This window comes from Onychostoma macrolepis, chromosome 14 (assembly GCF_012432095.1).
Source record: "Onychostoma macrolepis isolate SWU-2019 chromosome 14, ASM1243209v1, whole genome shotgun sequence".
Taxonomy (NCBI): domain Eukaryota; kingdom Metazoa; phylum Chordata; class Actinopteri; order Cypriniformes; family Cyprinidae; genus Onychostoma; species Onychostoma macrolepis.
In genome coordinates this window covers 4,238,693-4,261,797 of record NC_081168.1, presented here as the reverse complement: position 1 = coordinate 4,261,797, position 23,105 = coordinate 4,238,693, and the positions used below count along the sequence as shown (strand labels likewise).

The 23,105-nt window shown below is 37.0% G+C and overlaps 1 protein-coding gene across 5 annotated transcripts; it reads right to left on the bottom strand.

Moving 5' to 3' along the window:
- Positions 1–824: 824 nt before the first annotated feature.
- arhgef37 (Rho guanine nucleotide exchange factor (GEF) 37) lies at positions 825–21,573 on the bottom strand. 5 transcript variants are annotated; one of them, XM_058798667.1, is made up of 13 exons: positions 21,131–21,573; positions 17,047–17,347; positions 16,303–16,432; positions 15,563–15,710; positions 15,224–15,423; positions 14,615–14,745; positions 14,367–14,471; positions 13,961–14,074; positions 11,887–12,204; positions 9,545–9,673; positions 7,805–8,009; positions 5,889–6,061; positions 825–4,067 (listed from the first exon to the last, which is right to left on the bottom strand). In XM_058798667.1, the coding sequence occupies exons 2-13, from the start codon at positions 17,338–17,340 to the stop codon at positions 3,858–3,860; spliced, it is 2,157 nt and encodes a 718-aa protein (XP_058654650.1). In that variant the 5' UTR covers positions 17,341–17,347; positions 21,131–21,573; the 3' UTR covers positions 825–3,857. The 5 variants fall into 5 exon arrangements, with proteins under 5 accessions (XP_058654650.1, XP_058654651.1, XP_058654652.1 ...); XM_058798668.1 differs by having other exon boundaries at positions 17,047–17,351; positions 21,143–21,573; XM_058798669.1 differs by lacking the exon at positions 21,131–21,573 and adding an exon at positions 18,597–19,136.
- Positions 21,574–23,105: the final 1,532 nt, after the last annotated feature.

Genomic DNA, 23,105 nt, shown 5'->3' with positions numbered 1-23,105 from the left:
AGTCTACATTCTCTCACACACAGAGGTCACTCAAGGAGTACTGCTGTATTTCTCATGGGAAAAACAGCTCACGTGCATCTTCGCACCATTAACTGTGCGCTATCTTTATTCGTTTGTGATGAGGAGCTTCAGCCAGGCCTGAGGTCCAGCCAAGATGAGCTTCGGTTAAGGTTAAAGTTGGTTGTGCCACAGATCAGCTGACAGCCCTAACACAATCATGACTCCAGTGCCAAAAAAGTTACTAAATACAGTCCCTTCACTAAGCCAGACAAGGCCACGGTGTCTATTTCTACACAACAGCTTTTGACAGGCCAACTTACACGAGCTGTTCTATGATGACCTTCCGTAGCAAGAGCATTCCTGATTGTGCCGAAAAATAATATCCTTCCTGGATATTGAATAAGGATCTGTTTCCAATCATTCACCCCCATTCAAAAAAAATAAATTAATTAAAAAATTTAAAATAAATCAAACAAAATTAAATAAAAAAAAATAGTAATTATATATTTATTTTTGTCTTGCCTTACAGTAAACCATTTTTAAAAACATTATCTTTCAAAAAATATTATTTTTGAGAAATTAATCAAATTGCCTCAATTCCTAATATTTACATTAATATATTAATATCTTAAATCAACATTATTTGATGAGGATATTCAGCCTATTTTTAGTGAATATAAATCTATCATTTCATTCTCTTAAACCACAGGCATTTTTGTTTGTGTTTTAACCATAAATCCCTCAACATTTTGTTAAGTTTTATGCTTAAAACAACCAACCACCCAAAAATAAATAATTGTAAAAATGAATGAATGAATATTCCAGTGAGGTAAGAAGAATAAACTCTAAAAACATCTTAATGTCAAATAATTTAATCTTGTTTAAAGCATGTTCAGATATTACTGAAAAAAAAAAAAAAAGACATTTTTTTTTGCAGTGCCACCAAAATAGACAATAAATTAAATTGTGGAAATTAGGTTTACTGCAGACTTCTAAAACCCCTACTGCATGGCTCATCCTCTCTTCTCTCTCTAATATGAACACAAACAGACATCTAATGCAGGGTGCTGGAACAGAGGTGTTGGGTTTGCTTGCTCTCCCACAAGGAAATGCTTCATAGTATGTAATGCTGTGAGGGATACATAATATATCTAATTACCGTAGCATTTCCCCACGGCTCTTCAGCTGAGACGGAGAGTAAGGCCAGGGCACGATTCGATGTAATGTGAGAGACGCACCTCCCATAGGAGAAAGAGAAAGAGAGAGAGAGAGAGAGAGAGAGAGAGAGAGAGAGAGACCGAGACCGAGACAGAGAGGAACGGCAGCCGAGGTCCCCAGCTGCTCCAACAGGGGGAGCCATAGAGGGATCCTGCCGACAAGCAGGCTATTTTTAGACTATTGAATAGAGAAATTTATTTATAGAGCTTTGAGTTCTGTCGCATAGAGGAAGTGGTAGCTGTGGGGGTTCAGTGCATCAAAGCTCTGCTGACAAGCAGCTCTTAACGGAAGCAGGAGCGATTGACAGGCGGCGCTCTCTCGGACGTCGAGCCGCAGCATCTCTGCTCTGCCTGCAGCGTGACAAAACACAGTCATCATCAGCCCTGCTGTGACATTTGCACATTCTCAGAGGAATAGCTGCACTCGGGCTAAAAGCGGCCTCAAACCCAATGCACATCTCCAAAATAAAGCTCTGCAGCAGACGGAGGCGGAAATGCGTCAGTGTTTTAATCTGCTGGGCATAAATAGAGCACTCAGAGGTCAGGCAGAAACCTTCAGCCGAAGCTGCCTGCTTGCTGCTTTTGATGAATAATTTCTGGTCACGCGTCTCAGAATAACAGAAGTGTGAAAATATGAGATGGACTGCAGTGGGTCTGATGGGTTAATTCAAGACGGAGTCGATTTAATGACATTTGGAATAAATAAAATCAAAATCTCTTCAAAGCGACATGTACAGATGATGCCATATTCAGGGGCTGGCTGAACTGCCTCTCACTGGATCCCTGTTAAGGCGATTGTGAGGATCAGATGAATAATATATGACTGTTTGGAGGATTAGCCCAGCACTGAGTAAGGCAGCAATGCCAGTCTTCACAGAGGATGCTCTGGCGCCTCTGGTGGACAGCAGATGCAACTGCAGGCAGATTCATGACGGACACTGCAGCAAATCATCTGCACTCTTGAATCTTTCGACATGGCTTGAGTTCTTCATCGCAGAGGTTATTATGAGGTCACAATACAAGCACAGTGCAGCAGCCATAACTGAATCTGCATGCAATCAATAAGAATAGCTTAATAATTCAGCATCGTTACAGTGTGTTCGACATCCACCCACACAGCGGCTCCAAAGAGTACCTGGACACTTAAGACACCATTAAATATGTATGAATGCCATTGCATAAATAAGTAAATATCAATCCAAAAAGCATCTGCAAACAAATCATAACCATAGGTGTATTTCATCACATTAACTATGAACTACTAACGTTTGACAACCAGAAAGTATTAAAGATTTTTATTTATTTTTTTTAGTGTTCAACTGATATTGATTTTCTCAAAGCTGATATCTTTGAGAGCAATTAAATATATATTTATTTTAGGTAATAATAACAAAATTAGAAAAAAAGGAATCAATATGAAAAATTCAACATGATTAATCCTAAAAAAAATATCTGTAAAATAACAGATTTTTACTTCATATATTCTGTAACTGAATTACAGTACTTAATTTGTTTAAAAAAACAACAACAGTGCACTCGGTAATCTTGTAAGTGTGTGAACACTGGGAAACATATTTTCTCAAATAAAGACCAGCTAATACTAATTTCAAATATAGTACACAATAATTATAACATGAATATGACATAGCAGCCAACTGGATATAAATCAATCAGTTTATATACAAATCAAGAATTTAAAAGTTTATGCGTTTCCAATTTGAAGAATAGGAGCTTTTATGTGTTGCATTTTCATCACTGTCAAAATAAAAGTATTTTAACACTTATTAAATCAACATAAAAATTGCCAAATATCAGGTGATATTGGCATTATATTGCATCAAACTACATTTTATTTGCTTTAATTTTAAGCAGTACATCTATTGCTTAATCATTTTTAATTTAACAAGCTTTTTATTGTGAGAAGTTCTGCTTAAAAAGATTTATTGGATAAGTTTTTTAAATAAACATCACTTGGATTGATATTTCGTCATCTACGCATTAATGGCATACATTAAGCATACCCCAAGTGTCCAAATATTTTTTTGATCCACAGTGCAAATTTAAATAACTAAAAACTGTCTATCAAGTATTATTAAAACAGTGCACAAACAAGCATTTTGTAAAAATGTTTTGTAAGATCTTGTCTTCAAGTCTGCATGTTAGTCATCTCCAGTGGGCTGGAAACCAATGCAACAGAGGTCTGACTCATAAAATGAGATCAATTCTCAGCAGTAAAAACCTAAATATTCTCCATTTCAATAGCAAAGTAGTACCAGGTCCGCCAAACGCGTCATTCCAATGGACAGTTGAGGTGTAGATCCAAGTGGTAACTATAGGAAACAGCACACTCCACCAGCAGCCATGTGCTACAACAGCATGTCTGCTGCACCCGCAGCTCATCTCTCATTGGATAAAACGATCTCCACCGGTAACAGCCCCGGGGCAAAGCGGAGATCAAGTATATGGACGAGCAGGGCCCAAGCGGCACTCCAGTACATACACCAGTCAAATGATGCACCAAACAGCAGCCATCCGCCCCCTCACGCATGAAGGGCCCTTCAGGGAAAGTGTTTCTCATGGTCTGTGTGTGTTTGGACACTGGCTAGATGAGTTGTATCAGCAGCAGATGACGAGGATATTCTAGCGATAAGGGAAGGTGGGTGAGGAGATCACAGAGGGGAGGATGGCGAGGTAGTTGGAGGGGACGTAGCCTCTCTGGCCACGCGCCTCCACCAGACTCCATTCCTTGTTTCCACGCTTATCGTGAGGCTCCACCACCCGCACCGGCTCGCCGGCCCTCAGAGAAAGCTCGTGGGCACTCCTCGCAGTGAAGTCATAGCCCGCGTACACCTGCAGATGGAGAACGGAGAGTTTCAGTGTGGTTGGTAATGGGAAAAGTTGACTTCTGTTAGATTTTGCCTCTTATAAAAGCTAGAAGAAAACATCGACAATTAGTCAATGCCAAAACCCACACAAACAGTGAAACTGAGACGTTAAAATCTGTCTAGACGAGGACGAACGTGCTTTTTGAGTGCTCTGTTGAGTATGTACTTTTTAGATTTGAAAGGTAAATGGTATTCAGTGTGCTTGAGACATTTTCAAGCGTTAGGAGTGGGCTGTTAGTTATAGCTCATAAGGAAATTAAAGTTGTCAATGGGTGTTTGAGACCAAAAAAAAAAGAGCTGTGAAGAAAATCTGAAATGATAAATTAGTTGAAGTTCTCCCCCTTGTGGTTAATATCAGTAATGTGTCGTGAATCATGTTCATTAGTGGCATTTTTTAAGGCAAACATCACTTATTGATCATATTTGCTCATAGGGTTTTAAACAAACCCCTAACCCAAAATGTTAGTCATGGAAAAATAAAAATTGCAATGAAACAGAAGTAGCACCAGATATTTTCTTCTGTATTGTGGCATGCATTTGAGTGTAATGTATTCTCAAAAAAAAAAAAAAAAAGTATGATGGAATTGGTTGTGAAACAGTTGAATGGAAGAATAATTGGTAACACTTTAACTAATGTTAACAAATGACACCTTATTGTAATGTATTAACTAACATGAACAAACAATGAACAAAGCATTTATTACACCATTTCTTAATCTTTGTTAATGTTAGTTAATGAAAATACAGTTGTTCATTGTTAGTTCACAGTGCATTAACTAATGTTAACAAACACAACTTGTGATTTTAATAATGCATTAGATTAGTAAATGCTGAAATTAACATAGACTAAGAAAAATTATATAGGGTGAACTTCCATTTCATGCTGATTTTATACATCAGTGCAGTGATATAATTGTTGACCAAAAAAAAAAAACAGACTAAAATACATTCTCTAAAATTTGAATTTTTTTTTTTTTTTTTTTTAAAGTTGATGCCTAGTAAACAAAAATGATGAAATTACAACAAAAAAAATCTCTTCAAAAGGGACCTGAATCATATTTATTAAGATTATTATTTTTTTGGACTTGAGCCAGTATGCAGCCACTTAGCAATATGCTGAAAGCGACACCTTGCAATCACTCACATCGTGCTAGCATCATGGTGGCGAGTTTTGCATGGGCAAACACCAGTCACATCTTCTTAAGAAAATATTGGTTTTGAAAAACAATGCCTTGCAAACGCAAAGTTATATAATTTCCACTCGAGGCAACAAAACCGGGATATCTAATTCATCTAGGAGTCATAATGCTAGCCAGTCTGTTTATCATTTGCACTCTCACAATGATAAACAACCCGTGAAGATTGTTTACAAAGAATGTGTCATATTTTTAGCCACAACAGCCATGTATCTCCCACTCTCACAGTCAAAAGCTACCTCTGACATTTCTTTCTTAAACATAAAGTCACGATGATAGGGAAGCATTTGACAGGCAGATCATGCAGATGAATGAGTCAGTGTGTGTGTGTGTGGGTGCCGTGTGCTTGTGTAGGTGGCCGCGATAGAGTATGTCACTTCTACTGACAAGGAGCGGCAGTTCATTTCTGTTCCTCCGATACTGAATTTACAAATGCTGAAGTGTGTGTGATTGATGATTATGAGATACTGCAGACCTGCCATCAATCTCCAGAGGTCTCGTTCTATTTGACACACGAATTAGGCCGAGTAATGCAGCGGTCTTATGAGCCGTCAGTCAAACACATGTCTGTGGTTATGTGTGTCAGTCACCTGAAAACAGGGAGTGGTCATGGTGGTCAGCAGCGGCTGGGCTCCGGGGGTGTAGGAGTGTCTTCTCGGTCCTGGACCACTGGGTGTGACGTTCAGATGAGGAGACTGCGGCGGGTCAACGGTTAGCTGGTGGTAGCGTGTCAGTTTTGAGGCAGGCACATATCCCCTCGGGCCTGAAGAAAATAGAAATAGAAAAAAAAAAAAATTAATAGAAAACCTACAAAGATACTCAAATCTGCACATTTCAGAGTTTCTGTTCTGCATATTGGTAAGAGCAGATTTGATGTGCTTCAACTGTATTTGACCAGCAGATGTCACTCACAGCACTATCAAAAGACTTTCAACAGCAGTGAATGCGCGCGCACACACACACGCACGCACGCACACACACGCACACACACACACACATACACAAACCTAATGAATAAACATAAAAAAAGAATTTAAAAAACTTTGTCCAGTCAGTCTTTGAATGTTTGCTTGATTAAGCATTAAGCTTTGCCTATAAATTTAAAACTGTTTTTGAAGGTTAGATTGAAGATTAACAGATTATCAATAATTAGAGAGAGAAACAGATGAAAAAATTACCTCTAAAAAAAAAAAAAAAAAACCTTAATTCAGCTGCAATAAAATAAAAAAAAATAAAATAAACTAATTAAATTAAATTAATAAAATATTATATTTGTTTCTGAAACTGCATGGCTGCTAAAAGATCTGGTATTTGAGTCTCTGAGTACAAGGAACATATAACAGTCAAAACAGTAGCTACCAAGCTACCAAAAGAAGTGATATGAAAGTTGTAGATAAAATGTGATTGTTTAAAATACATTTACACTATATGCACTCTATTCCAACAGATGCACTATTATTACAAATATCACTGAAATATAATAAATGTCATTTGTATTATCAAACGGTTTATATTTTTCTTTAAAGGGGTCATGAATTTAGAAACCAAAATTCCCTTGATCTTTTGACATAGGCGGTTATTGTGCTATAAAATCATCCTGTAAGTTTTAGACCTCAAAACTTTCTTGTTAATCTAAAAACAGCTTATACTGAGGCCAATCTGCCAAAACGACAGCTTGTGGAATCTACCACTCTGTGATGTAATAGTGTGGCTAAACACTGTTTCGGCAGAAGAAGATCAACACCTGCTTCTTGATGAGATTATGAATGGACCTCAGAGAACAGTACAAAATAGTTCAGTTCATGACCCCTTTAAAGCAAGTGAAATCAGTTTGATCAGATGGATTTTGTTGCATTAGAGCAAGTGTTATCTGTATTTTCTGATGAGTTTTATTGAGCATTAATGTGAGTGTAAACTATTATCAAATGGTTTGCTTTTTGAAATGCAGAATGTGAATGAGTTCTTTACATTTTAAAGATCAATTTTTACCAGTATATTCTTCGTGCAAACAGGAATTTAGGTCCATTTGTGACCCAGGACCACAAAACCAGTCTTAAGTCGCTGGGGTATATTTGTAGCAATAGCCAAAAATACATTGTATGGGTCAAAATTATCCATTTTTATTTTATGCCAAAAATCATTAGGATATTAAGTAAAGATGATGTTCCATGAAGATATTTTGTTAATTTCTTACCGTAAATATATAAAAACTTAATTTTTGATTAGTAATATGCATTGCTAAGAACTTCATTTGGACAACTTTAAAGACTTTTTGCACCCTCAGATTCCAGATTTTCAAATAGTTGTATCTCGGCCAAATATTGTCCAATCCTAACAAACCATACCTCAATTTCGAAAAATTGACACTTAAGACACTTGTTGTCCAGGGTCACATTTGTATGCATTATATGAGACAATTTTATGGATCAGTCTTGATCATACAATAAAACCAGCTTAGTTGTTTTTAACTGGATTATGACTTATTTCTCCACTGTTTTCCACATGCCTGTTTTACCTCCTGCATCAACCAACCAGCGGCGACGGTCTCCTCGCGTGTCCATCTCACTGACGACAGCTACCAGCTCTCCCTTGTTAAGGGTCAGGTCAAGGTCACGGGTGCCCACCACAGGGCCTGTCAGCTGGTAGATCTTCTCCGAGCCGTGCTTGGCAGTCAGAGCCTTGAGACGCCGTTCACAAATGGGATTGAGCACCTGAGACGACACAGACATGAAAAAAACATGATTTCCTACCCACTCATACTTAATGTGAAATTACATACAGCAGCATAAATTCCATTTAGAATGCAAATGTACATGCAATGAGTAGAAGTGCAGTAATTACAGTGCTGGATCGCTTTGAACTAAAAAACTGAGATGGGAAGTGAACATGAGAGCAAGACACTAAGGATTTACATCCGTGATCTACATTCTGATCCCTGTCAGCAAACACGCAGCACTTCTGAAGATTACAGAGCAGATTTGATCCTTCAGGACTGATGTCTTTATGATGGCAGACATGATATTGATTAGACTCTGGATAAAGAAATCTGGCTGTCATTAGCTGTAGTGATGGCCTAATGCCCATGACATGACATCAAGACAAAGTAGTAATACCAACACAAAATATTGATATTGCTTTGAAATATAAAACATGACAATGGTGCCGTCTCTGCTTATGCTGTCAAAAGAAGAATAGATTAAAATATCTACATCATAACTGACACCATTTTACCTACTAAATGCTCCTGGATTTAATATGCATTATTCATCATCAGTGCAAATTACTGTAAGGTTGCTTTCATAATCTGTTTTCACAATCTCCTCTCAAACAGCTTTTATTTTCTGATAATTAATTTTAAACCATTTAATTTGTCCAATGCCTGATATTACTTTTTTCTCCAAATCTTAGAATAGGCCAATATTTTCACTTTGTCCAGTTGGTTGCATGAATGAATGAATGAATGAATGAAAATGAAAAATAACATCACAAACCAATCAATTCCTGATGCATAAAATCATGCCCTGTGCCAAATAATTTTTGGTAACATATATTACACTACCATTGAAAAGTTTGGGGTTTTGAGGATCAAATCAGCATATTAGACTGATTTCTGAAGGATCATGTGACACTGAAGACTGGAGTAAAGATGCTGAAAATTCAGCTTTGCATCAGAGAAATAAATGACAAATAAACAGTTATTTCGAGTTGTAATAATATTTCATAATATTAACATTTTTACTGTATATTTGATCAAACAAATGCAGGCTTTGTGACTTATTTCAAAATCAATACAAAATCTCTAAAGACCTCTAGCGTTTGAACGGTAGTGTATTTCCCGTAATTACATTTTTAATAATATTGGACAGTTTAATTACTTTGCTATTATTCTAAAATGTAGGTAATATTAATAATAAAGAATGAGCAGATGTGTCTTTTTGACCGGTAGTATATTTACACTGTAATTTGCATTTGAATTTCACCAAATGAGAGGCAGCTGTTTAGGGCCACCCATAACACAGTAACCTCAGGACATAACATATTTTACTAAGGTATGTTTATAATTAATGGATAGACTGATGCAAAACACATGAGGGCTAAACTATATCAAGATGAATGAATGGCTGTGGTTTTATTCTAGCACTGTCCACAGGCAGCATTAAACTGCAGTAAGGGGAAACAAACTGTCCCGTAGGAAGACGTCTCCACCCAACGACAGACAATAGTGTGTCTCTGTGTTGGAACTGACCTGCACAATGGGAGCATTGAGCTCATGCTGAACACTCTGACACAGGCTCTCCATCCTCCTCGAACCCTCCAGCACCGAAGTCTCTGCCCACTTCCAGAACTCACCATCTTCCAAATAACTGTGTGGGAGCTGCCGGGAGACAGAGAGCAATTCATAAACACTGCCAGCCTGCAAAGAGCTAAATTTAATAACACTTTTCCAACCACATGCTTGCGGTGTCGTTCAATGGTGGATTATTGCACAGAATGTCCAACAGTTTCTGAAATTGATGGGTATTCAAGTGTAACTAAAATCACGAGGATGAGAACTACATGACTGTGAAGGTGAATCTCACAAAGAACAAAAATAAATAAATATACAATAATAATATTTTGCATGAAAAGGAATATAATGAAAATTGTTTTGTACTATTGTTTGTAAATATTTATTAAATTGCAAATTTATATTTTTATTGTGATTAATTTGTGACAATATATATATATATATATATATATATATATATATATATATATATATATATATATATATATATATATATATATATATATATATATATATATATATATATATATATATATATATATATATATATATATATATACACACACACACACACACATATATATATATATAATCAAAAGAATAAAAACAGGATATGATTGAAAGTAGTATGATCATTTATGCATTGCCTGGCCAAAAAAAAAAAAAAAAAAATCACAATTTGGATTAAAATAAGCAAATACTTGAGAGTTTAGGATTGGGTCATTATTGCAGTGATTAATACGTTTCTGGCATGTTATGTCATATGATTGGCAAAAATTATTTTAACCCTAACTGGGAGTGTAGCTTACCATTTCTTAAACAACCATGTAGATATTGTTATGTCCATATTCCAGGATAACAATGTCAAGATTCGTTGGACCCAAACTGTGAAATAGTGGTTCAGTGAGCACGAGGAATCATTTTCATGTTTGAATTGGTCACCACAGAATCCTGAGCTTAACTTATGCTGGAGTGGAGTTTACAGAGTGGTTTGACTCTCCCATTGTCAATAAAAGATCTCAGCCAAAAATTAATGCAGCTCTTGATTTGTTGTGACACTGCATGACATTGTGGAAACAATGCCACAAGGAATGCATAATGTTATCAATACTAAAGGGCCTCCAATAAAATATTAAAGTGTGCGACCTTTTTTGGCAGGCAGTCGTCTCCAGCACGTCCCAAAGACTTTTAATAGGGCCAGTACTTTGTGGTGGCCAATCTTTCACAATTTGAGCCTGATTAATCTTGACATTGTCATCCTGGAATATGGACATGGGTACGTCTTCTGACGTGGTTGTTTGAGAAATAAAAAGCTATGCACTGCATCAGTTAGGGTTAAAAGTATTGTTGCCAAGCATATACTGTAACATGCAAAAATGATTAAATTCTAAAACTTAAGTATTTGCTTATTTAAATCCAGATGGCGACATTTTTGGCTAGGCAGCGTACAGTGCAGGCCAAAATAATTAGAACACTAGTATTTTCAGCAGCTAAAAATGGTTGTAAGTCAGTTATTTTTTGCTGTAGTGTGTCAGTAGGAAATATCAGTTTACATTTCCAAACGTTCATTTTGCCATTAATTGTAATAATCCAGTGAGGTTTTTGACTGACAACAGCCAGTGCTACACACAGAGATCTGATCTGATCATCATCAGTCTGTCTGGAGTGACATGAAGAAACATCCAGAAGAACTGTGACAACGTCTCCAAGACACTTCGAGAAACCTACCTGCAAAGCTCCCTGAAAAACTATGCGCAAGTGCACGCAGGGCAAAAGCTGCTTTAAACGCAGAGGATGCTCACACCAAATGTTGATTTAATTTAGTTATTAGAAGTTAATTGATAAAGCAAATTTTACAGCATTTTTACACAAGTGCCTAAAACTTTGAACAGTACTGTAGCTTTGCAGGAAGGTCTCTTGAAGTGTCTTGGAGACGTCACAGTTCTTCTGGATTGAGTCTGGCTCAGTTTGTTCTGTTTCTTCATGTCACTCCAGACAGACTGATGATGATCAGATCAGATCTCTGTGTGGAGCACTGGCTGTTGGCAGACAAAAACCTCACTGAATTATTACAATTAATGGCAAAATGAATGTTTGGAAATGTAAACTGATATTTCCTACCGACACACTACAGCAAAAGATAGAAATAACTGATTTTAGCTGCTGAAAATACTAGTGTTCTGATCATTTTGACAACCACTGTATATTCTGATTCTTTATAGAACTAGGCACTACAGAAATTAAATATTCACCTGGTTATCTCTAAACCTCAATATTTCTGTTTCTTCTGTAAAAAGTACCTGATGGGTGAAGCTGGTGGCCAGCTGCTCCATATCAGCAGCCAGGTCTCTCTGCAGGCAGCTGAAGGCCTCTAGCGTGGCCCACAGGAGCTGCAGGGCTTTGCTGTTGAACTGCGGCAGCTCGGTCAGCAGGAGAGTGTTCATGGTCTTGTAGGTGTTCGCTATGGCTTGCTCCTCAAAGCTCAGGTTACTCTTCTCCTCGATCAGCTCATAGTCCAGAAGCTTGTCCTGGCGTTTGCGGATGAGGTTACGTGGTCCTGCCATCAGTTCCCGCAAGGAGCTCAAGGGCTTAAAGACTAAAGTCTTCAAACGCTCCTCCTATAAGTGGCAGCAAAGGAGATTTACAAAGCAAGTTCAGAAAATAAGATGTAGATGGTTAATAATTTAATCAACTACTGATAATTCATTGACAATATAAAAAAACAAGTCACATATGGCGCGCTATAATGCATAAACCACTGCTGTCTTTTCCAATATGAAGCATATCACTAAAATGGGTCCTATGTGCAACCATTTCAACCATAATTTCAATGGCTTGTAAACAGTTAAAAGATCTTGGCAAAATTTGCACCCTTACATGATATTTGCAGCAGTATTGGTTCTAGCAGGATTAGACACTGATGAATGGAGAAATACTAACGTGGTGAATAGAAGGACCACAGTGAAGAAATACTGTGGCAAAGGTTGCTGTTCCAGACTTCAGTCAGAGATGCCATATTTAATCTGACATGTACAAAAATGAGGCTACAGAGTGCTGCAGGAATGAGTACTACAGCCTGGAAATGAGTTTTGCACTTCCAGTTCCATGGCCCTTAAGTGGTTAAATGTCTTGAATAAGGTCTGTAACACAGGCTCAAAATAATTTCACACCGTATTCTACAAGAAAATAAATCAATATGACCCAAGTCATGATTTTTTGAGGTTTTGTGTGTCTTGAAAAGGTGGCTGCTAACAAGAGGCTTAATTGGACTACGGAGGTTGTTGGGGACATTAAATGTCATCACAGCAAACATGTAAACTCAGCTACTCAGTCTGTTTTTACATCCTCATGGTGATCACACAAAACATGTACGTATCACAAATGTTTGTTGGTCACAGAGCTTATTTTCTGCAATAATACAAAAACCATAGGGAAAATCCTATTGCCTTTTTGTTGAGGGAACCAGGTTTCATTCTAATTCACAAAAAGACGATCTGACCAATCATAATGCCAAATCTGGCATTTTGTCCAACAAACAGGAGAGCAGATTAACATCAGTGGACTTGAACTTGAAAAATGGTGTGTACAGACATCTTTCCGCGTTAAAACAAGATACCTTCTGATGCTCATTCATGTTTATTTAATGCTATAACTAGTAAAGAGGAAGAGATAATCGGTTCACATGCCGCTTGAAATTAAGAACTACAGCATTCTGCTGCAAAATGGTACTTATTGTTTGAATTTCTTAAGAAAAAAAATGACAAAACTTGACAGCTGAGACTTTGTTTCATACCAAAAGTAACCTGGTCTGTCTTGTCTGTCGGCATATTGTCAGTGTCCTCTTTGCTCTTCACTGCCTGAGAACACGTAAGGCGTGAGAGCATCTTAGCTTAACTAAGGGGGCAGGTCTTCACGAAGGGTTGGCTGTAATTCTGTCACTCACAGCCTTGTTTCATTCACACCAAATAAAATGGCTAAAGTCTTATTCTCATTTTTGTTGCAAAAGCTGTGAAGCCTGGAGCTGAAGATTTTAAGTTTTTCCCAAGAAAACACAAAAATGCAGTAATTGATTTTTGAGAAATGGTGCTGTTATTTGAAATCAACAAACCAAACACGGCCTTACCCAAAAGGATAACACCCCTACCTTGATAGCCCCCAAATTCACAAACATGCTATGCAACACAGGCACTGCCCCCATCACGACTGGACATGGCCGTTATTGGTGATTGGCTACAAGTGTGTTTTGGTGCTCGTCCAATCCACTTTCAGTGGCATTTCTCAGAAATCACATACTGCACCTTTAACTGGCCAAAAGAACTGTATCTTTATCAGTACCAATAGTGAATGGGAACTGCAATCTGCTTAAGGTCTTACATATGAGGGGTAGATCCACTGTCTGAGTGCCACTGTGATTTCTTTAGAGAACAAGGCGGTTTTCTCTCCTTCCAGATCAACATCTGCTTCCTCTGGTCTGCAGCGGAGGAACCTCTGTACACAGAAACACAGCTCAGATGGTTAAATAAATCTTTACAAACACTTCAAGTGCACAGCCATCCTCTGAACCTCACAATCTTGAGTAACCCCATCCATCTGCCCTGGGATCAACCCTCCTACAGATTTTCCTTTCATTCAGCAGCTGGAATAACAATGGAAAATGTTTAAGAGGTTGATCCATGGGCGTACTGGCTTCACAATGGGGGAACACCAAAACAAATGAGAGGATCAGCTCTTTTTGAGTTTTTAACTACACTCGTTAAGATTAAGGATGTTAAATCCAAACCTGCAGATGGTGGAGATAGGCCTCCAGGTTATCATGAAGCTCTGATACGCCCCTCTCCAGGACAAAGAAGAAGCCAGCAAGGGCATCAAATTCTTCATCTTTCAACTACAATATAAAAGTATAAATTAAGAAATGATCGTAAAAATAACTCATGTGGTAATAGGCTTTATGGAAACAATGTGGTTCTTTCAACATGCCAAACATTTCTGTTCCTTTGTTTACACTAAGCATTGTTCTTAGGCAGTTACCTTTGGTACCATTCCAGTCTCGTGCTTTATGTACTGGCTGAACCGGGCTGTCTTCTTGGCAATGCTGTGGCCACTCAGCCGATTGATTTTGTCCTTGATGGTCAAGTTCTCTGTCTTCTTGTATTTGTCAGCTGTGGCATTCAGAGAATGATAACAATGAAGCAAACCTCAAGCACTTTGTGCATGTTTCTGAGCGGATGCGGAAAATGCGGACGGAATGTTACTGTTTAACACGGAATGTCATGGAATAAAAAAAAAATAGGTCAGTACATTTAAATCAAATGGCAATTTGGACTAGTGTCTGAGTATTAAACAGCAAAAATACTATTTAAATATAAATCATGCGTGTTCTGAAAAAAACTAGCAAAAATCTTTTTTTTTTTTTATAAATGTGTTTAAACTTTTAACAAATTGCTGTAACTTGTATAAGTTTCATGATTTCAATTAATTAGACATGCTTTTTGATGAACAAAATTTAATTTAACCAATAAAACAGTAAAAAATAATAATAATAAAAACAGATTTCATAGGGCTCTACTGATGTTCCCAATGGACTGGCATACTTTGGTTCAGTAAACTTAGCTTTCTAAATTGTAAGCATGTTCTCACCGACTTCACGGAAGCGTTTGTATTCATTGATCCTGCAGTTGATCTGGACCGCAGTGTGAGCAGCGTGCTCCAGTATGGGGTAGGCAGGGTGCCCGGGGTCTGTGTGTTTCTGGATGGTCTGGAGCAGCAGCGGGTAACGGGCGATTCTCTGAACCGGCATCACCAGGAAGAAGCTCAGAGTGGATGCATTCACATCAGGACTGAAGACGGACAAGACCAGGGGTCAAAAATGACTGGAATGTTGGGTAATACACTGGCGTATTTGTCTAGGAAGTCATTCTGCTCTCAACAGTGTTCAATTTATACACAACCTCAGTAGGTTGTTGTTTACGAACTTACGCAGATGACTTGATGATTCGGACCATTTCCATCCACAGCGCCTCTTTCTGTTTGTAGCTGTTCTCTAGAGCTGTTATGTTGTTGTAGTTGGCAAGATACTCTTTATAAGCCATCTCTATGTCTTGAGACAGACTCAGGAAAGAATCACCTGAGAGAAAGAATAAGATCATTTATAATATACAACATATTTTCCATACAAAATACGCTGCAGTTTGAGGTCAGAATAAAAATAAAATAAAATAAAATAAAATAAATAAAATAAAATAAAATAAAACACTTTATGCTTTAATCAGCAAAGACACATTAAATTGATCAAAAGTAACAGTAAAGACATTTATAATGTTACAATTTATTTCAAATAAACTTTGCAGCATAGGAATGAGTTCTTGTAATAATATTTCAAAATATTACTGTTTTTACTGTATATTTATCACATAAATGCAGCCTTGTTAAACATAAGAGACTTCTTTCAAAAACATTTTTTAAACCAATCCCAAACTTTTAAACAGTAGTGTAAGTGTATGGTTATTTAGATGTAATGCTCCAAAAAGGATGTAAAGAAATGTAAACATTCCATACATCATACACCCTCATTCCAATCTTGAAACTCAAGTTCTGAATTCTTGACTCATGATCTCAAGGGTAAAAATATTTTAATCTGTGGGTGGGCATGACACACAGAGAGTGCGACAGTAAACCAAAAGTGAACTGGAAATTCCAGTCGGTCCGGCTGTACTCACAGAGTGTTTCCAGGTATTTCGAGTCGCTGTGATGTATCTGTGCCTGGTCGAGGAGGCTCAGGAGTCTGCTGGAAACATCCATCACTTCATCTATGTGCAGAAACATGTTCTCCAGGTTTGGAGGAGGAGTCTGCAAGAGACCCAATAATATACGATATTATCAGCGGTTTGTCTCCTTTATGAGGTATACACTTGGTAATAATAATATTATTATTTATATTATTATTTTATGTCACATTCCTCTCAGCTGGATTGAAAAAAATTATATAAATTTTTTTTTTATTATTCTTGTTATATGTTATAATTTTTTATTTACATTTTTTCCCTTAAATATTGCTTTTTTGTATAATGTCTGATATACATGTTTGCTTGGTTTTTGATGATGTCTATTAATAGTTGTGGCCTGTAAATAATGCAAGAACAAAATGATTTGACGTTCATGTTTCTAAAAAGAAAATAAACACTGAATTTGAATGAACACACACACACACACACACACACACACACACACACACACACACACACACACACACACCTTCTGAAAATTAATATAAGTTATATATTATTAATATAAGAGTGATAGCAGAGTGCTTTGATGATATTTCAGTGGTGTTGGAAGCAACATAAAACACAGAAGGTTGTTGGTCTTATGAATAACAGATGCGTCCGGATAAGTTAAATTAGGACTTTTACTGCAATTTAATGGATGTGATGTGTGAAACGGCTGCTAGGGAGCTTGTCTACCTGAAGTTTCTGCAGGTTGCTGTGGATGGTGACCGTACAGAGCTGCAGATGTTTCAGGTAGTTCCTCTCAGTCTGCACCATCTCCTCTATCGTCATAAGCTGTCTCTGAGTGGCTCTCTCTCTGGCTGATGCCTCCTCTGCTGCGGCCCGTGCCTTCCTCTCCTCATCCTCATCCTCCTCCTCCTCCTCTGCAGGCTCATCCAAGGTATCATCCATTTCTTTAGCTCCCTCTTTCTCCTCTCTGATCTCCCCCTCTGCCATCAGTGCTACATTTACCTTCAGGGAATTCGCCATAGCAGGGCTGTTTAAAAAGAAAATAGAGGAGGTTAAACAGTTTTTACTTTTCTAATGAAATGTATTTAAAAGTGTGATGGTGATGCACAACGTATTTAACCCTTCAAATATGCAATTATGAGTCATATATACTTTGACAAAATTCTGTAGCTTGATTCAGCATTAAAATTAATATCATTTGTATACTATTATGGAATTAATATTATGTATTTTTTAAATATTTATTTTAATTTTAGATTTTAGTAATTATGATATGTGCTTTTGTCATTTTGTGAGTTTTTATTTCAGTTTTAGTAATTTTAATACTTCCAATTCAAATTTGAAAAAACAAAAATTATACATTTTGAATTTAAACCTAACTGGAAATATATATAGAGCAAGAGCTTTGTCAATTACTGAACACTTTTAAACAAATTAAAAATCTTAAATAATTTAAATAGATTTCATCAACAATAAAAATAATAGCTCAATTAGGCAAAAGCCCAAAAAAGCTCCATAACATACTAAAGAGTTTTCCCACTGAAAGTCAAAGAGAATTTGAAAAATGTGAACTCAAATAGCCAGGACTATGAACTCACCTTTTAAGCTCACTCATCACAAAGAAGTAAAAACTGATCATCAATCAAGCCTATTACACACATAAACCAGACTCTGTCCATCACACATTATAAGGACCACCCATAAAGGGCTGAGTGCTCTATTGTCACCTATCCAGAGGGGGTGAAACACCATGTGTCTAAAGGCTTAAAAAAAAAAAAAACATGCTACCAAAGACAGCTTTCGATTCCAATTCAGTTCAGTGATAAAATCCATTAAAATGTGCATGAAGACCCACAAAGAAGCAAACTCAATACAAGTGAGGTCAAAGTCTGGCTAAGCAAACTTTATGATATTTGTGCAGCCAGTGATAATTACAGGTCTAAATATTATCAACACCTTCGTTACAATTTCAGCTACATCCACATGCACACAAAACTGCAAGCACTTCTACACATAAACAAACACTCTTAAGCACAAACTTCACCACATCCGTAGCCATTAATAAGGAAACAACATACTTGTAGCAAGTGCTCAAGGCCAGCATGCTCAAAGCGAAAACCACAAACTCAGCATGTAGCACAGGAGCGTATGCTCACTCACTGAGAGCGCTCACAGTGCTGCACTGCAGTATGACAAACCCCTACTTAAGAAGGAGTAAAGAAATGACAGGCTTACTGCAAGAACAATCCCAAGAAAGCAACCAAATGCATCATTACCTTTACAGAATGGGAAAGCCTGACCCTGGGTGTCTCTTGCGCTGGCAAATTGAGGTGTGTGGACTGGGAAAGCCTGGCCCAGACTCTCAGACTGGTGTTAAGTTTGTCCACTGAGTCACACTGCAGGGCCTCATGTGGCACGGGTGTGTGGGAAGGGGGATGGGAGGGTCAGCTGGGAGGAGGTGGGATTTTAGCAGTGGGGATCCGGATAGGACCACTGCAGACAAACACGCTTTGATGAATACACAGATTGACTGCAGTAGCCATTGGGAAGGAAGTGATGCCTGTGCAGGATAAAGCTGATTGGACAGCAGGAGTTCAAGAGCTGGTGCACAACACACACTCACAGACACACCAGCAGTAAACAAAAGCCCCATGTGGCCAGGAAATTCTCCCCAACTTGATGGTCAGAGTCGTTAAAGCACAAAACCCATTAAACCAACCATTTCAGACACATCCTAACAACACTCTTAAAAAGAAGAGTGTCAATGGCATCAGTAAAAGTGGCATCAATGGTTCCAAAAAGAACCTTTACCACTTTTCATTCCACAAAAGGTTCTTTAGATTATTTATTTATTTATGATATAACGCCATGTCAGCAACAGTGGCTATATTCATGGCAAGAGGATATAACAATTTTGGTTCTTTAGATTATAAAACTGTTCTTCAAACTAAGAAAAAATTGTTGTTTTAAGAACTCTTCACTGAAAGGTTCTTTGGGGAACCAAAACTGGTTCTTCTATGGCATCGCTGTGAAAAAAACCCATGGTGTAAATGGACATGACGTGTTTTTAACATCGAGATTATAGGAGAAAATCGATATAAAGTGAGACCATAAACTTTGAAGCTTACACTCTTACATAAGTTTGAGACCAGTGCTGGTTAGTAACTTATTACATGTAATTTGGATTACGCAATCCTATTCCAAAAATTAAGTACTTGTGACCAGATTATATTATATTTTAAAACACTCGTAATCAGACTACAGTAACTTTTTTTTATTGATTACATATTATTCACACAATCCTTTATCTTTGGAAGGCTTTTGTATTTTAAACACATTAAAATGCACAAAATCATTCATATAATCAGTAGTCTGATTATATTACAAAAAATGTGTAATGTAATGGATTACGTTACTAATTATTATTTTTGTCATGTAATTTGGAATTAATAACAGACTACAATTTGTAAGTAATCTACCCATCACTGTTTGAGACCACACTGAAAACATTTAGACAAACAAAAATAAACAGGATTTCACAGAAATTTAAACAAAGAAAAAAAAAACTTTCTAGACATTAATCAAAACATTAGAGTGTGGAAAAAGTGGGTTAAAGCAAATACTGACAGGTCTTTTTAGCTACAATCACAACACTGTGTTAGTATCTCGTACCTCAAAAACCTAATTAAATCACTATTATGTCACATATCCTGATAAGAGCTGCATAGGTTTCTGGATGGCTAAATGCATGGAAATCATAAAGAATTAAATGATTCTGATTCAGAATTCTCCTCACGACTCAGTTCCATTAATGATTCGTTTGGTACTTCAAAGGAACAAAACTGGGTTAAAGTTCTTAATAACATCCCCCAGCAAAATGTTGGCAAATCTTTAGATTAGTTATTATTATACCAGTTAAAAAAGCAGGAATAATTGAATTCTTACAAATATGTTTACACAATCACGGTCTAATAATTTGTCCTACAACTGGAACTGTATATACAATAAAAAAATTATTGTGGTAAATAGACAGGGTGAATTTCCATTTTATGCCAACTTTAAACTAGTTTTTCAGAAGATGTATAGCACATTACACTAGAAGACGCTGCTGTCACTCCTTGAGGTTTCATATCAACCGCACAAATCCCCTCAGACTGCAGCTGTATAACGTGGAGGGGTTTTTTTCAGTTTATTTATTAATATAACACCAAGAAAAATACACACAACACTACACACTATGAGTATGGTTTTAACACATCCTAAGCGATAACACGCCTTCAGTGATAACACAAAACGTATAAGAAAAACTTCACTGCAAATCTATATTAGCCATGGATTTCTGCAGTGAGTTTTCATATGAGAATCTAACACAGAATGAACTGAATATGAAAAATAAACCTCTACATCAATCCATTTGCATTTATAACATGATACATAATTAGCCCTATAATAAAAATATATTAAGAAACTCCTATATTTACTTGCCATGAATATGAAAACAACACTGTTTAAATAAATAAATAAAATAAAAACAGCCTTTTTACTATTTCCTCACCCTCGTGTTGTTTCAAACCCTCAAGTTTCTTTCTAGGAACACAAATGATGAGATGATGCTATAGCCTTTCGTTTTTAATACATCTTTTTCCAGACAATAAAAGTAGTCTAAATGATGACTGAGACTGTCTAACACCTCGTATTCCACGTAAAAAAGAAAGCCAAGCAGGTTTGACAGAAAACGAGGGTGAGTAAATAATGACAGGACTTTCGTTTTGAGTGAATGTTATGTTTCAGCTACACGCTTGCATCTCACCTGCGTTCTTACCTGTGCGTGTTTACAGCGTTGTTTCCTTGGACGCAGAACGGTGAAACACCGCAACCACAAACATTTCAGCGCTCTGTGGAGTTTAACAACTGAACTCGAAAGCGACACTGACAGATGTTGCTTTCAAATCCTTCAATATCACCTGTTCTTACGGTCCTGGCGCGCGGAACAGGTTCACGCACAGGCCGCGTCACGCATTCCGATCATGCCGCGCAGGCGAGGTGCGCTTAGTCATGCGAAGTATGACATAATTGTTTTTGTTATTCGCATATTAACCCGAAATCATGCGGCAGAGTGGCATCTGAGAGATGTGGCGTTGATTTCCTAGATATATTATGAGCTATATCGATTAAGCGCACGCAGTAGGGCAATAATGCAGACTCAAAGGACAAATCGTTGCCAAGGTAAAAGAGCGCGCTTCACTCCGGTTATTTGGGAAACAGAGACATCGCGTGGTCGCCTGGGGTACAGCAGAGTGCTTATGAAATCTGCGTAGGCCACAGCTCAAATTAGGCTAGACCCTCATTTTATATACTGTTTTTGTAAAACCATACATGCATGGCAGTCAAAATTTGGGGCAAACGTTATTGTCTTATATGCCTAATATTGTAAATCTGGATTTTTTTTCCCCTATACAGTTAGATTCATAGACAAATACAGATTACTCAAGTGTTGTTGTTACCACATACCACACAGCATTGGCTGCCCACTGCTCCGGGTGTGTGTTCACAGTGTGTGTGTGTGCACTTGGCTGGGTTAAATGCAGAGCACAAATTCCAAGTAAGGGACACCATACTTGGCCACACGCCACGTCCTTTCCTTTCCTAATAGGAAACATGGACTTTTTTTTTTGAATGTCATTTTTGTCAAACAAGACTCTTGTTTAAATTTAGCCACTTTAATTCTTAGGGAGAAAAAATATATGTAATGATTCACCAACAAACAGATTTAAATCGAAACAGCGCATAAAATTGAAGACATACAAATATTGTACACATACATGAGGGCTAGCAATTAAAAAACTATAACACATTGTGATATTGTGTGTTAGTCATTTCTTAGTAGGTCACAATATTTATCATTTTTTTAAACATGCAAATGAAAGGCATGCGTGGATTAATTACATCCATTAACATGATCAAACATCAAATTATAAACGAGCTTTTTCTTTCCTCAATCATTATTTATTCATTCATTAATTCATTCTATGAGTCTTATCCTTCTAATTAGTTAAATGTGTGGTGTTTTTACCGACTCCCCAATACAGCCTTGTCTTGTCATTTACAGTAGGCTTACATACATACTTTTATATTAAAGCACAAAAAGCAATAAATAAATAAAGAGATAAATATATTGTACAAAATATATTGTACATATATATTGTGAAAAAACTACTACTATAGATTTAACAGTTTCAGAGCTACTTTTCTAATAACAGCATCACAAATCTTCTTAAATTGTTCTTAGAAAGGTCTATTTTTTGTCAGAGTAGCAAGGATATTTAATGTAATTTTTGCACAAACAATTGAGAAAGTAAAAAATATGGTAAAGTTGAGACTGTGCACACATTTTATTTTGTGGCATTTAGTGTATTTAACACATAAATCTTCCATGAATGCATGCTTGATTCCAACTCCCTGCTGTGGTTTCCAGGTTATTGATGTTGGTGAGGTAAATAGCAGCTCCTTCCGAGAAAAAAAAAAAAAGCCATTCAATTCGACACAAGAGAACGGAGGCTGCACACGCATTATAGGTGAACTATACATTGCTATGGCAACAGATAACAGCCCAACCTTATAAAACAAACTACGGCACACAGAAACAGCAACCTGTTATTCTCTCCTCTAACCACAACTACACTAAACAGGAGTAGGGTGTTAAGAAATTGCATTTTTAAATGAACATAATGTTTTCATCCTGACAGAAAAACAGTAATCAAAAGGCTTATGGTATATAATCATAA

What these genes read in the sequence shown, in the direction of transcription:
- arhgef37 (XM_058798667.1), bottom strand. Translation starts at nt 17,340, where the DNA reads ATGGCGAATTCCCTGAAGGTAAATGTAGCACTGATGGCAGAGGGGGAG. An exon ending in GCAACCTGCAGAAACTTCAG is followed by an intron (nt 16,433 to 17,046) that starts GTAGACAAGCTC and finishes GGTCTCTTGCAG; the next exon opens with ACTCCTCCTCCAAACCTGGA. An exon ending in CCACCAGCTTCACCCATCAG is followed by an intron (nt 9,674 to 11,886) that starts GTACTTTTTACA and finishes GTCTCCCGGCAG; the next exon opens with CTCCCACACAGTTATTTGGA.